This window comes from Elgaria multicarinata, chromosome 2 (assembly GCF_023053635.1).
Source record: "Elgaria multicarinata webbii isolate HBS135686 ecotype San Diego chromosome 2, rElgMul1.1.pri, whole genome shotgun sequence".
In the NCBI taxonomy this organism is placed as follows: domain Eukaryota; kingdom Metazoa; phylum Chordata; class Lepidosauria; order Squamata; family Anguidae; genus Elgaria; species Elgaria multicarinata.
Genome location: NC_086172.1, coordinates 178,886,463 through 178,899,412, shown reverse-complemented (window position 1 = coordinate 178,899,412; position 12,950 = coordinate 178,886,463). Strand labels below are relative to the sequence as shown.

Below are 12,950 nucleotides of genomic sequence, written 5' to 3'. Positions count from 1 at the left end.
GAATCATAGAATAGCAGAGTCGGAAGGGGCCTACAAGACCATCGAGTCCAACCCCTGCTCAAGGCAGGAATCCACCCTAAAGCATCCCTGACAGAGGGTTGTCCAGCTGCCTCTTGAAGGCCTCTAGTGTGGGAGAGCCCACAACCTCCATAGGTAACTGGTTCTATTGTCGTACTGCTCTAACAGTCAGGAAGTTTTTCCTGATGTCCAGCTGGAATCTGGCTTCCTTTAACTTGAGCCCGTTATTCCGTGTCCTGCACTCTGGGAGGATCAAGAAGAGATCCTGGCCCTCCTCTGTGGGACAACCTTTTAAGTATCTGAAGAGTGCTATCAAGTCTCCCCTCAATCTTCTTTTCTCCAGGCTAACCATGCCCAGTTCTTTCATGCTAATGAGCATTCTTTATGCTAATGAGCATTCTGACCAGTACATGTTTTACATATGTGTTAGCAACTGAAGCCAAAGTCCCTTGAAGCCTCGTGTGAAATACACTCCAGAAGGTGACTTGAAATGTGTGTTGCTGCATGTCTGGTGCATCCCACACACATGTGCAGCAGTACACAGCCTCTTCTGTGAGGCCTTCATGCAGCTTCTCCATGAGCCGAACTTATTTATTTATTTATTTATTTATTTATTTATTTATTTATTTAATTTATATACCGCCCCATAGCCAAAGCTCTCTGGGCGGTTTACAAAAGTTTAAAACAGTAAACATTAAAAGTATACAAAAATTTAAAGCCATCAAAAATATAAAAACAACAGTATACTTTTTTGTGAACCGCCCAGAGAGCTTCGGCTATTGGGCGGTATAAAAATGTAATAAATAAATAAATAAATAAATATACAGTATCCATTTTAAACAACAACAGTTCTTGGGTCTATTAAAAAAGAAACAAACTTAGCATATGTTGTTAAATGCTGTTAAATGCCTGGGAGAAGAGAAAGGTGCTGAAAAGATAACAATGTTGGCGCCTCATTGGGGAGATCATTCCATAATTGGGGGGCCACCACCGAAAAGGCCCTCTCCCTTGTTGCCATCCTCCAAGCTTCCCTCGGAGCAGGCACTTGGAGGAGGACTTTGGATGTTGAGCGCAGTGTACGGGTAGGTTCATGTCAGGAGAGGCGTTCCATCAGGTATTGTGACCCAAACTGACCTTCATCGTCTCTCACAGCAGCTGCGCTGATTGCTAACATTCTGAGTTTTAAACAGTTAATCTGAATTCTGCGCTGCCTCCCTCAGTAGTTAGAATATTTGTGAACGTTCTGCGACATGATTGTATTGCAGTCAATGGCTAACTGGAGACTGCAGGAGACAGCCAGCTTCTTAGCCCTAACACACACACACACACACACACACACACACTTGGGAATCCTATTCCCAAGTGTGTGTGTGTGTGTGTGTGTGTGTGTGTGTCCAGTTCAAATGGAAGTGGTTGAACCTCCCAGAGGTATGTTCGAGTCCAGAACAGTGTGATTTACAGGGCGTTGGGGCAGGGGGTGAGAAGGTGGAATTTTTTTACCCTACTGCTTGTGCTGAACTTGTGTACTTTCAACGCATTTAAGGAGTTGAGCCTTGGAACGTTGCTCCCCCTCGAAAACATCTGGAAGCGTTTGGCGCGGATTGTGTTTTTATAGCTGGAAGAGGGCTGGACCGAGCCAGAGGGAGTGGGCCTGAAGAGGCAACGGTGGCAAAGCTGATAAATGCAAAATGTGCTGGAACTCCCTGGAATATGAATGAAAATGCTCCCGCTCCTCTTCTTCCTCCTCCTCCTCCTCCAAGCCTGGCGACTTGTCAGGAGCATTTATTTGTCCCTTAATCTTACTCCCCCCCCCTCTGCCCCCCTAGATATCAACGAATGTGCTGAAGGCCTCAGCAGATGTAGCCAGGAGTCGGTGTGCGTCAATACTCAGGGCAGCTACAGATGTGAGTGCCCCAGTGGATACCAGCTCGCAGCTGACCGGGTGACTTGTCTAGGTAAGAGGCCAGTCCCTTTTGAGGAAGGCCTGCTCTAGAAACGCACGTTCAAGGAAAGTGGGTGGCATTTGCCAAAGGCTGGGTTGTTGTGGGCAGCTGAGCGGACGAGGGCGGTGAGAGAAGGCGAAGGCAGAGGAAGACCCACGGGGGCTGCAGAAAATGTCACGGCATTTTCAGCCGACAAGACCTGCAGCGGGGAAAACTAGGGAACTGCCTTGGACCAGGGCAGACACTTTGGCTGGGTTCATGCGTCACGCTAACCCATGGTGGGCGGCAAATTGTGCCAGGCAGTGGCTAAGCGAACAACCTACGGTCAGACAATTAGGTAAACAAGCTACACAGAGTAGTTTATTTCACCTCCCCTCCTCCTCCTCCTCCTGTGGTCCTCCTGCCCAGCCGGGCAGGTATCCCAGCTTCCTTTGCGGCGGGAATAGAGGTCGCTTGAGAGGACCAGAGCGGCGACAGCATTTAAGAACATCAGAACATCAGAAGTGTCCTGATGCTGGATCAGACCAAGGGTCCATCTAGTCCAGCACTCTATTCACACAGGGGCCAACCAGCCGTCGGCCAGGGATGAACAAGCAGGACATGGTGCAACAGCACCCTCCCACCCATGTTCCCCAGCAACTGGTGCACAAAGGCTCACTGCCTCGGATACCGGAGATAGCACACAACCATCAGGGCTAGTAGCCATCGATAGCCTTACCCTCCAGGAATTTATCCAACCCCGTTTTAAAAGCCATCCAAATGGGTGGCCATCACTCCATCTTTTGGTAGTGAGTTCCATAATTTAACTATGCGCTGTGTGACGAAGCACTTCCTTTTATTTGTCCTGGATCTCCCATCCATTAGCTTTTTGGGATGACCCCAGGTTCTAGTATTTTTGTCTAATTTTGCCAAGCAGCTCTGTAGGCGATCTCCATAACCCACACTGCGCGACAGACAACACACTAACCCACCATAAGTAATATAACCCTTATTTATTTATTAATTTATTTATTACATTTTTATACCGCCCAATAGCCGGGACTCTCTGGGCGGTTCACAAAAATTAAAACCATTCAAAGTTATAAAACAACAGTATAAAACCATAGTATAAAATACAATATAAAAGCTCAACCAGATAAAAACAGCAGCAATGCAAAATTACAAATTTAAAACAACAAGTTAAAATTTATTTATAGACTGTTAAAATGCTGGGAGAATAAAAAGGTCTTCACCTGGCGTCTAAAGGCATATAATGTAGGTGCCAAGCGAACCTTCTTAGGGAGCTCATTCCACAGCCGGGGTGCCATAGCAGACCATGGGTTCCCAAGGTGGCTTCTTTTGGGGTGTGTGGGGGGGGAGAAACATCCCACAAATAACACCCTAACCCATCTTGGGTTGTTCTGGAAAATTGACCATCATGGGTTAGCGTGTTGTGTGAACCCTGTCTTTGGCTGCGTTCACACAACACACTACCCCACCATGGGTTACCGTATCATCTGAACACAGTGCGTTTTCTGCAGGGTGGGTTAATGTGTTGTCTAAACACAGCACATTTTCTGCATGATGGCTTAGCTGACAAAGCAGTGTAGTTTATTTTTCTCAAACCCATGGCTTGTGTTGGGATGTTCAGAGTGGTTAACGAGTCACCTTGCATGGTTAACATGCAACCCTGTGGAAAACACGTACGTTCAGACGAGTCCCTGCACATAGAAAACTAGCATCCTAGGGAGACATGCTAGATTTCTGCATGCAGGGAATGAGGAAAAGTGCAAGCCCCTCTCCCCCAAGATGTTTTAATGCTTCGGTGCATTTTGAGGCACTTCACTCAATGTCAGCTTCTCTTCATCAAGAAAAACTAGATTCTATAACTTGCATACATATTGAGTGGATTTTGCATAATTTATCTTAATTTTCAACATTCTGCTGTTTTAATCTATTTTGCCCAATTCTGTTTTTTGTTAGTCATGGGGAGGGGAAGAAAAATATTTAGCAGAGTGTTGTTCAGGGCACTGAAGCCCTGCCTTGAACCTCTGGACATTTTATTCCGCTCTGTCCCCTCTAGGTCCCACACAGACACACATTTTAGCACATATTGACCATGAGCCTTCAGAGAGATCATAAGGACTAACACCTTGCTGGTATTTTCCCCGAATGAGAGCTGAGGTTCTGAGGAAGTTGAATTCCTTGGGATTCCTGCGCCCTTGCAGAATCGTGGCATAGGCATCGTCCTTGTTTCTTGGGCTCCACGTGAAGCTTAAGAAAAAGAAGAAAAGGAAAGAAAAAGACTCAGGAATCACAGCTTTAGGAGGCATAGCAAATACTGCCATCTCTGGCCCTTTCCTTTTTCCCAGACTTCTGCTGATAGCAGTGGGAAATTTACTGGTTCCCTCAAAGTTACATCAAGGTTTGGCCTTGGGGCTTTTCCCTGCAAGTTATTAATTAACTCTCTGTTTGCAGCCGCAGGAATTGCAGAGAAAAGCGTGTGTGTGTGTGTGTGTGTGTGTGTGTGTGTGTGTGTGTGTGTGTGTGTAAGAATATTGACAGGCAGGAAAAAAGAAGAAGGCTGGTTGGAGAAGTCTTGGCCGGCTGCTCAGTTTCTGAGATTTTATCAGGGATCACCCTCATGTTTTTAGGCCTAAAAGACTAGAAACCTTGCTTTTAACGAAACGAATCAACTGCGGAATTCGGCACCGAGTGCCAGTTTTCTGTACTTTTGGGGTACTGCATAGAATCAGAATCATAGAATAGCAGAGTTGGAAGGGGCCTACAAGGCCATCCAGTCCAACCCCCTGCTCAGTGCAGGAATCCACCCTACAGCATCCCTGACTGATGGTTGTCCAGCTGCCTCTTGAAGGCCTCTAGGGTGGGAGAGCTCACAACCTCCCTAGGTAACTGATTCCATTGTCGTACTGCTCTAACAGTCAGGAAGTTTTTCCTGATGTCCAGCTGGAATCTGGCTTCCTTTAACTTGAGCCCGTTATTCCGTGTCCTGCACTCTGGGAGGATCGAGAAGAGATCTTGGCCCTCCTCTGTGTAAAAACCTTTTAAGTATTTGAAGAGTGCTATCATGTCTCCCCTGAACCTTCTCTTCTCCAGGCTAAACATGCCCAGTTCTTTCAGTCTCTCTTCATAGGGCTTTGTTTCCAGACCCCTGATCATCCTGGTTGCCCTCCTCTGAACACGCTCCAGTTTGTCTGCGTCCTTCTTGAATTGTGGAGCCCAGAACTGGACACAATACTCTAGATGAGGCCTAACCAGGGCTTAATAGAGAGGAACCAGGACCTCACACTTCCCTGTGCCTGTTTGCATTCTCTTTCCCTCCTTATTGTTTACTACAACTTTATTAGATTGTAAGCCTATGCGGCAGGGTCTTGCTATTTACTGTGTAATCTGTACAGCACCATGTACATTGATGGTGCTATATAAATTAATAATAATAATAATAATAATAATAATAATAATAATGCAGCCCCAAATAGCATTTGCCTTTCTTGCAGCCATATCGCACTGTTGGCTCATATTCAGCTTGTGATCTACAACAGTTCCAAGATCCTTCTCGTTTGTAGTATTGCTGAGCCAAGTATCCCCCATCTTGTAACTGTGCATGATGAATTCCTTCTTGGAAGCAGCTTTCCCTTCCAGTTAAAATCCAGTCTAAATGCACGCCAGCCCTATTGTCAGGATGGGGTGTGGTGCCTTGCAGATATGTTGGGCTACAACTTCCATAAACCCCAGCCAGCATAGTTGGGGATTGTCAGAGTTGTAGTCCAATGCATCTGGAGGGCGCCAAGTTGGGGAAGGACCCTTTCCTCATGCAACGCCATCCCAGCCGTGCCACTTTTTCACCTGTGGAGGGAAAGGTTCAGGGAAGATTCAAGCACAGGATGAAAAAGCAGTTGCGGGAGGGTGATTTCAAGGTGGAAAATTACCGGTGGGTAAAGAGTTAAGCAACCCCTGGCCCCGTGTCCCTTTTTTCACTTAGGCAAGGTCTCCCCCCACCCCAGCTGCTATGGATTTTTTTAAAAAATGCAAAGGAAAGAATGGCTACATTCTTCTTGGACGTGCAATTGAGTTCAGACCAGGGATGTTGAATTTCTGGCCTGCAGGGCCCGGCTGGCCTGCCTAAGGGCCCAGTTGGGCCCTCCAGGTTTCCCTAAATGGGCCCATCCCCTTCCTCTTTCCTCCTGATAGCCAATCATTTGGTGGTTTCCCCATTTTGTGTGTGTTTCCCCCACATTGTAAAAGATTGAAACACCCCTTGTAACACTTACTTGCAGGAAGCGCTTTAAGCTCAAACTAGCTTGATTTGTGCAGGCCCTCTGCACGCTAGTACTTCATTGCTCAGTATCATATTTTACGGCTTTTCCGCAGGCACCTGGAAAAGCCGGTCACAAGACCGACCAGGAGTCCATTGGACTCCACCGCCAGCCCACCAACCCATGGAACATACTGGAGGCCTCTGCATGCACCAGCATGTCACCCGGGCTCTACTCTGAGCTCCCCACTCACAGACACTCCCTCCCTCGCTCCCAGCTGTGTTTATATATTCTGTTGCTGCTTAGCAACACAAAGTTCTTCTCATAGCTCAGAACCTCCAACATACAAAATTCTTCTCATAGCTCAGAACCTCCAGCATACAAAGTTCTTCTCATAGCTCAGAACCTCCAGCATACAAAGTTCTTCTCATAGCTCAGAACCTCCAGCATACAAAGTTCTTCTCATAGCTCAGAACCTCCAGCATACAAAGTTCTTCTCATAGTTCAGAACCTCCAGCATACAAAGTTCTTCTCATAGCCTGGAGCCGCCAGCGTGTCATAGCTCAGAGCCTCCATACCAGGCATCCCCTTTAGCTTTTATATAGAGAGATATCCTGATATTTTTGCTCCGCCCTCTTTGCCCCACCCTCTACTAGAATGCAGCCCCTGAGAGCGCCTTCAAAATGGATTTCAGGCTCCTGCTTTAGCTCTGAAGTAGGGGCTTCGCAGATCTTCGCCCCCTGGGAGAAGATGAATGTTGCCATGCAAGGCCTGACCTCCCCTCCCTCTTTCACCCTTTCCAGCCATTGCTTCCCCACCCAATCCCTGTGCAGAAGGCACTCACACCTGTGCTCCGGCGGATCGGGCGCGCTGCGTCTACCATGGGGGCGGCTCCTTCAGCTGCGTCTGCCTTACTGGTTATGCTGGCAATGGGCACGACTGCACAGGTAAGCGGAAGCGGAGGTAGCGTCGGACCCTTTTCTCATCCATCTTGTGTTCCCGCAACGGCGCCCAGAGGAAGCGTTGAAATGGGAGCAGAAAGCACGTGGCGACAGCGTTTGGAAATTGAGTTACTTCCTTGAACAGTTAGAAAATATGTGGCTTGAAAAATCATGCTGTTTAGAAAATGTCCCTGGGAATTTGCCCCTTCCCTTCCCTTGTCCCGTGCCCCCGCCCTTCCCTTCGCCCTCCATCGCGTGGCTGGAAGACGTGGCTGCAGAGCCCTCAAGAGCACTTGCCTGGATCTCAGAAGACCCGGGTGAGACCTTTCAGGACTCCCTTGGCTGCTGCTTCCAGCCGTGCAGCTCTTCGGCTGCTCAGAGGGCCTGGCCAGCCGCTCTCTCACCTAGAGAGCCCCACCAGTGGGAGAGTGGCTGGCGGGGCTCTCTAGAACCTCCGCTGGAGGCGGCAGGGTAATGGCGGGGGTGGGGGTCCCTCCTGGGAGAGGGGCGGGGGGGCTGCCTCACCCTGCTTCATGGGAGGGCTGGCCCTGGTGGGAGGGAATTTCCGAGGGAGCGCCCAGATCATTCCACTGAAGGCAGAGCCTTCACAGCCAGCATCCAAACGGCCTCCGCTGTCTCCTTTTTCCAGTGGCAGCCCAGTCAATCTGTTGCAGAAGAAACCACAAAGAGTCTCGTGGCACGTTAAAGGCTAACAAATTCGTTATAGCCGAAGTTTTCATGGGCTAGGTTTTTCTCTTTCGATGGTGGCGGGAGTCTTCTACCAAAACCTTTCCCCTGTAAATCTAGATGAGGCATGCTTTAAACACAGGGTGGGTAAAACGTTGCTTTCCAAATATTTTGGCCTACAACTCCCATCAGCCATATCCAATGGTGAAGGATGATGGGCGTTGCAGGCGAAAACGCAAGTGGCCCGCCTCTCCTTTAAACCCATATGTCGTTCATCTCCCTCCAACCACATCAAGGACCTTGAAGCGATGATCCGAAGGCAGCTTTGACTTTGCAAAGTTGGATTTAAATGTAATTGACTAATCAGTTAAAAGCCCCATTAAGCCAGCCTTTCCCAAAACCGGTGCGCTCCAAATGGTTTTGAACTTCAGTTCCCAACGGCCCCTCCCAGCATGTTTTGCGTTCCCAAACATCTGGAGGGCACCTGGTCAAAACAAAGAAACAATCGTGTTGGTGGGGCAGTGTAGTTGCTTCGTTGTGAGTCCGCGTCCCCCGTAACGTGCCTTCCGCTGGGGAGGGCGCGTTTTCGAGCCGAAGAAGTCTTGGCCGTGGCAGAGCAAAGCTTAGCGCTTCTCCGCTCTAAAAGCTACAGGGGCTTAAGAAAAGTTCCCCCCCTCTTGTCCCTGATGCCAGTTGCCAAGAAGGGATGCGTCTCTCTTCCTCAGACAAATGATCCGATGCTCTGAGCATCTCGCCTACGAGGGAAGGTTACAAGAGCTGGGATTGTTCAACTTGGGGAAAAGGAGGCTGAGGGGAGACGTGATGGAGGTGTACAAAATCATGCATGGTGTGGAGAATGTGGAGAGGGAGACCTTTCTCTCCCTCTCTCAAAATACTAGAACCCAGTGGGGTCCTCCCATGAAGCTGATGGGTGGGAGATCCAGGACAAATAAGAGGAAGGGCTCCTTCACACAGCACATAGTTAAATTATGGAACTCACTACCACAAGATTATTATTATTATTATTTATTTATATAGCACCATCAATGTACATGGTGCTGATGCAGTGATGGCCACCGATTTGGATGGTTTTAAAAGGGGGTTGGATAAGTTCCTGGAGGAGAAGACTCTCAATGGCTACTAGTCCTGATAGCTATGTGCCACCTCCAGTATCCAAGGCAGTAAGCCTGTGTGCACCAGTTGCTGGGGAACATGGGTGGGAGGGTGCTGTTGCACCATGTCCTGCTTGTTCATCCCTGGCCGATGGCTGGTTGGCCACTGTGTGAACAGAGTGCTGGACTAGATGGACCCTCGGTCTGATCCAGCATCAGGGCTCTTCTTATGTTCTTATGTGAATTCATGACAGGGGTGGGATTTGAACTCTGGCTCCTGATTTGGAGCTCTGGCTCTTAGCCAGGATAGCACCCTAGTTCTAAGTTATTTATTTATTTATTTATTTATTTATTACATTTTTATACCGCCCAATAGCCGAAGCTCTCTGGGCGGTTCACAAAGTTAGTTTAAATAAAGTAAAGTTAGTTTATATAACATTTTAATATAACATTTTAATAAGCCTGGGCTGAAATAACCCTCCATTCTTAGGCTGAGAACTTGGGAGAGGAGATAATTTTGATTATTTTTTGGTGTGGGGAATGAAAGGGGCGAATTCAATGCCAAACTTAGAGCTGTTGGTGACAGCACTTCCTAATGCCTTGGCTAGTGGACACTTTTTTCCACCTCAGAGTTCCCTGATGCCTTGCCCTCACTCTGATTTGACTTCAGGATGCCTTGCCCTCTCTCTGATTTGACTTCAGAATGCCTTGCCCTTGCTCTGATTTGACTTCAGGATGCCTTGCCCTCGCTCTGATTTGACTTCAGGATGCCTTGCCCTCGCTCTGATTTGACTTCAGGATGCCTTGCTCTCTCTGATTTGACTTCAGAATGCCTTGCCCTCACTCTGATTTGACTTCAAGATGCCTTTCCCTCTGATTTGACTTCAGAATGCCTTGCCCTCACTCTGATTTGACTTCAGGATGCCTTGCCCTCACTCTGATTTGACTTCAGGATGCCTTGCCCTCGCTTTGATTTGACTTCAGGATGCCTTGCCCTCGCTCTGATTTGACTTCAGGATGCCTTGCCCTCGCTCTGATTTGACTTCACGAGGCCTTGCCCTTGCTCTGATTTGACTTCAGGATGCCTTGCTCTCACTCTGATTTGACTTCACGAGGCCTTGCCCTTGCTCTGATTTGACTTCAGGATGATGCTCCATCGTGTAGTATCAGAGTGAGGGCAGTGCAATTTGCTTGCACTTTGGGAATCGCAGGGGGTTGCCGCTGTCACAAGGACATTGGAACAGCCAGTAAAGGAAATAAATGAGAGGTCCCCCCCAAGGCCCCCAAATTTCAAGCTGATTTTTTTTTAACCGCATTTGGATGTTCTGCCTGGGGTCCCAAAATGTCTTGGGCTATTTCTGTGTTGAAACAAAACTCAGTGTTTCTTTACTCCTTCACAGATGTGGACGAATGTGCAGAAGCGAGGTGCCACCGAGCTGCTGATTGCTACAATTCCCCTGGTTCTTTTGCCTGTCGCTGTTGGGCTGGCTATGAAGGCGACGGCTTCCATTGCTCTCCAGGTATGGGCTCAAAGGCCGGATCTTTCTCTTGATAGCAATCACACCCTGGTAAGGCAGAAATGGAATGCACTCTCACCCCACCCCCATGCATACGCTGCCCCCCATGATGATAGAATCATAGAATCATAGAATAGCAGAGTTGGAAGGGGCCTACAAGGCCATCGAGTCCAACCCCCTGCTCAATGCAGGAATCCACCCTAAAGCATCCCTGACAGATGCTTGTCCAGCTGCCTCTTGAAGGCCTCTAGTGCGGGAGAGCCCACAACCTCCCTAGGTAATTGGTTCCATTGTCGTACTGCTCTAACAGTCAGGAAGTTTTTCCTGATGTCCAGCTGGAATCTGACTTCCTTTAACTTGAGCCCATTATTCCGTGTCCAGCACTCTGGGAGGATCGAGAAGAGATCCTGGCCCTCCTCTGTGGGACAAGCTTTCAAGTATTTGAAGAGTGCTATCATGTCTCCCCTCCATCTTCTCTTCTCCGGGCTAAACATGCCCAGTTCTTTCAGTGTCTCTTCACAGGGCTTTGTTTCCAGACCTCTGATCATCCTGGTTGCCCTCCTCTGAACACGCTCCAGCTTGTCTGCGTCCTTCTTGAATTGTGGAGCCCAGAACTGGACGCAATACTCTAGATGAGGCCTAACCAGGGCCGAGTAGAGAGGAACGAGTAACTCATGCGATTTGGAAGCTATACTTCTACTAATGCAGCCCAAAATAGCATTTGCCTTTCTTGCAGCCATATCGCACTGTTGGCTCATATTCAGCTTCCTAATGATCAACTGCTCAGGGAGGTTTTTCTTCTTAAAATCTGTTTAAGGGCTTTGTTTCCAGACCCGTGATCATCCTGGTTGCCCTCCTCTGAACACGCTCCAGCTTGCCTGCGTCCTTCTTGAATTGTGGAGCCCAGATTAGGAGACATCTTGAGCTCACAGTGCATTGGATTCCAAGCTGGGCTAAACAGGGCCCATGTTGAGCAGATAGGGTGAGAAGGCCCCTGAAATACCCATGTGGAAATGTCAGCTGCCAGCCATAGGCTAATGGTAGAGGGCGTTTGTGTTTTGCACGCAGGCCACAGGTAGGGATATCCGTCATTAGAAAATCCGCCCCTTTTGGGGCCTGACACATCCCTCTTGCCCAAACACATCCGTGTTTGCAGTTGCAAGCCCAGGTGCAAATTTTCCAGAACTCCAGGAACTTTTTTTCATTTCTCCCTTCTTCTCGTAAAGTCCGGCCAGCTCACGGGGAAGCAAGCCAGAGTCTGGGGCGCTGAGCTGATGAAAGTTTGGTGAATTCTTTCCCACACTCCCCAGATTACTTATTATTCTTTATTACATTTATATACCACCCCATTGCCAAAGATCTATGGATTGCTGATGTACATAACATTCATAATAGACAATTATATTGCTGCTGTGGTTGCTGACGTTGATGATGATGATTTAGCTCACGGGTGATGGATGTTCTGAAATCTGCATGATGGCTACAGCCTGTTGCACTTACTGCTGCAGCCTCTGGACTCAGCAGGCAGCCCCACCACCACCCTCCCTAGCAGGCATGGCACATCTTGTCTTGGCACTGAACTCAGCTGGTGAACGTTGCCGCCTTTTCCAGTCTCTTGACTGCTGCTGGACTCTTCTCTCCAGGGCTCGCCTCTCTGTAGCTCAGACATCCTCAACACCTCTAGGTGTGCAAGATTGCAATGCCCATCATTCCCAGGCAGCCTGGCCAATGGGCATGCTGTCTAGGGATGATGAGAGTTGTAGTCCCTCACCTTAAACCCTTCTTAAAATGCACACTGTGAGATCTTGGACCCAACCTCCCCTCTTTTTTCTGTCCGGCAGGGACTGTGCCGAGCCTGACCCGCTGTGAACACGAGCGACGGCATTCGGGCCAGCCGGGCCTCCCTGGAGGCCGCCATATCCCCGAGTGCGACGACCAGGGGAACTACAAGCCGCTGCAGTGCCACGGCAGCACGGGCTACTGCTGGTGTGTTGACGGGGAGGGCCAGGAGATTGGCGGGAGCCGGGTGCCGCCCAGCGCTCCCCTGCCTCGCTGCGGGGCCTCAGGTGAGTGGCCCCACCTTCCTCCTTGGTCTTGCTCTCATCACAACTGGGCAAGGCAAGGCTTGGGCCATCCTCTGAGGGGATGTCAGTAGCAGCTCACAGGTGCTGATGATCGCCCAGGAACCAGGGGCAATTATGTTTGCTTCCATCCCCAGCCAAAATGCCCTCCAGATGTGTCAGAGAGCAACATCCATCATTCCCAGACAGTAGTCCAGCACCTTGGGATATTTAGTCCAACACCTTGAGAGGATTGCAGGTTGGGTAACGCTGGTGTAGCGACTGGACTTCCTTTCTGGGCTTTTGTTATTGTTGCAAGTTAACCTTTATTGGGTTACAAACCCTCAAGGCCCCCCCCCCCCCGCACCATCTTAAAACTCCTGCTGTGAGAGGTTCCTCTCTATTCGGCCCTGGTT

At 49.0% G+C, this 12,950-nt stretch overlaps 1 protein-coding gene across 1 annotated transcript in view; it reads left to right on the top strand.

Moving 5' to 3' along the window:
- NID2 (nidogen 2) overlaps positions 1-12,950 on the top strand; it is a 148,563-nt gene that overhangs the window by 45,326 nt on the left and 90,287 nt on the right. Inside the window, exons 10-13 of the mRNA XM_063118170.1 lie at positions 1,845-1,973; positions 7,021-7,164; positions 10,358-10,477; positions 12,316-12,540. Coding sequence (XP_062974240.1) covers positions 1,845-1,973; positions 7,021-7,164; positions 10,358-10,477; positions 12,316-12,540 — 618 coding nt within the window. The remainder of the gene's footprint in view (positions 1-1,844; positions 1,974-7,020; positions 7,165-10,357; positions 10,478-12,315; positions 12,541-12,950) is intronic.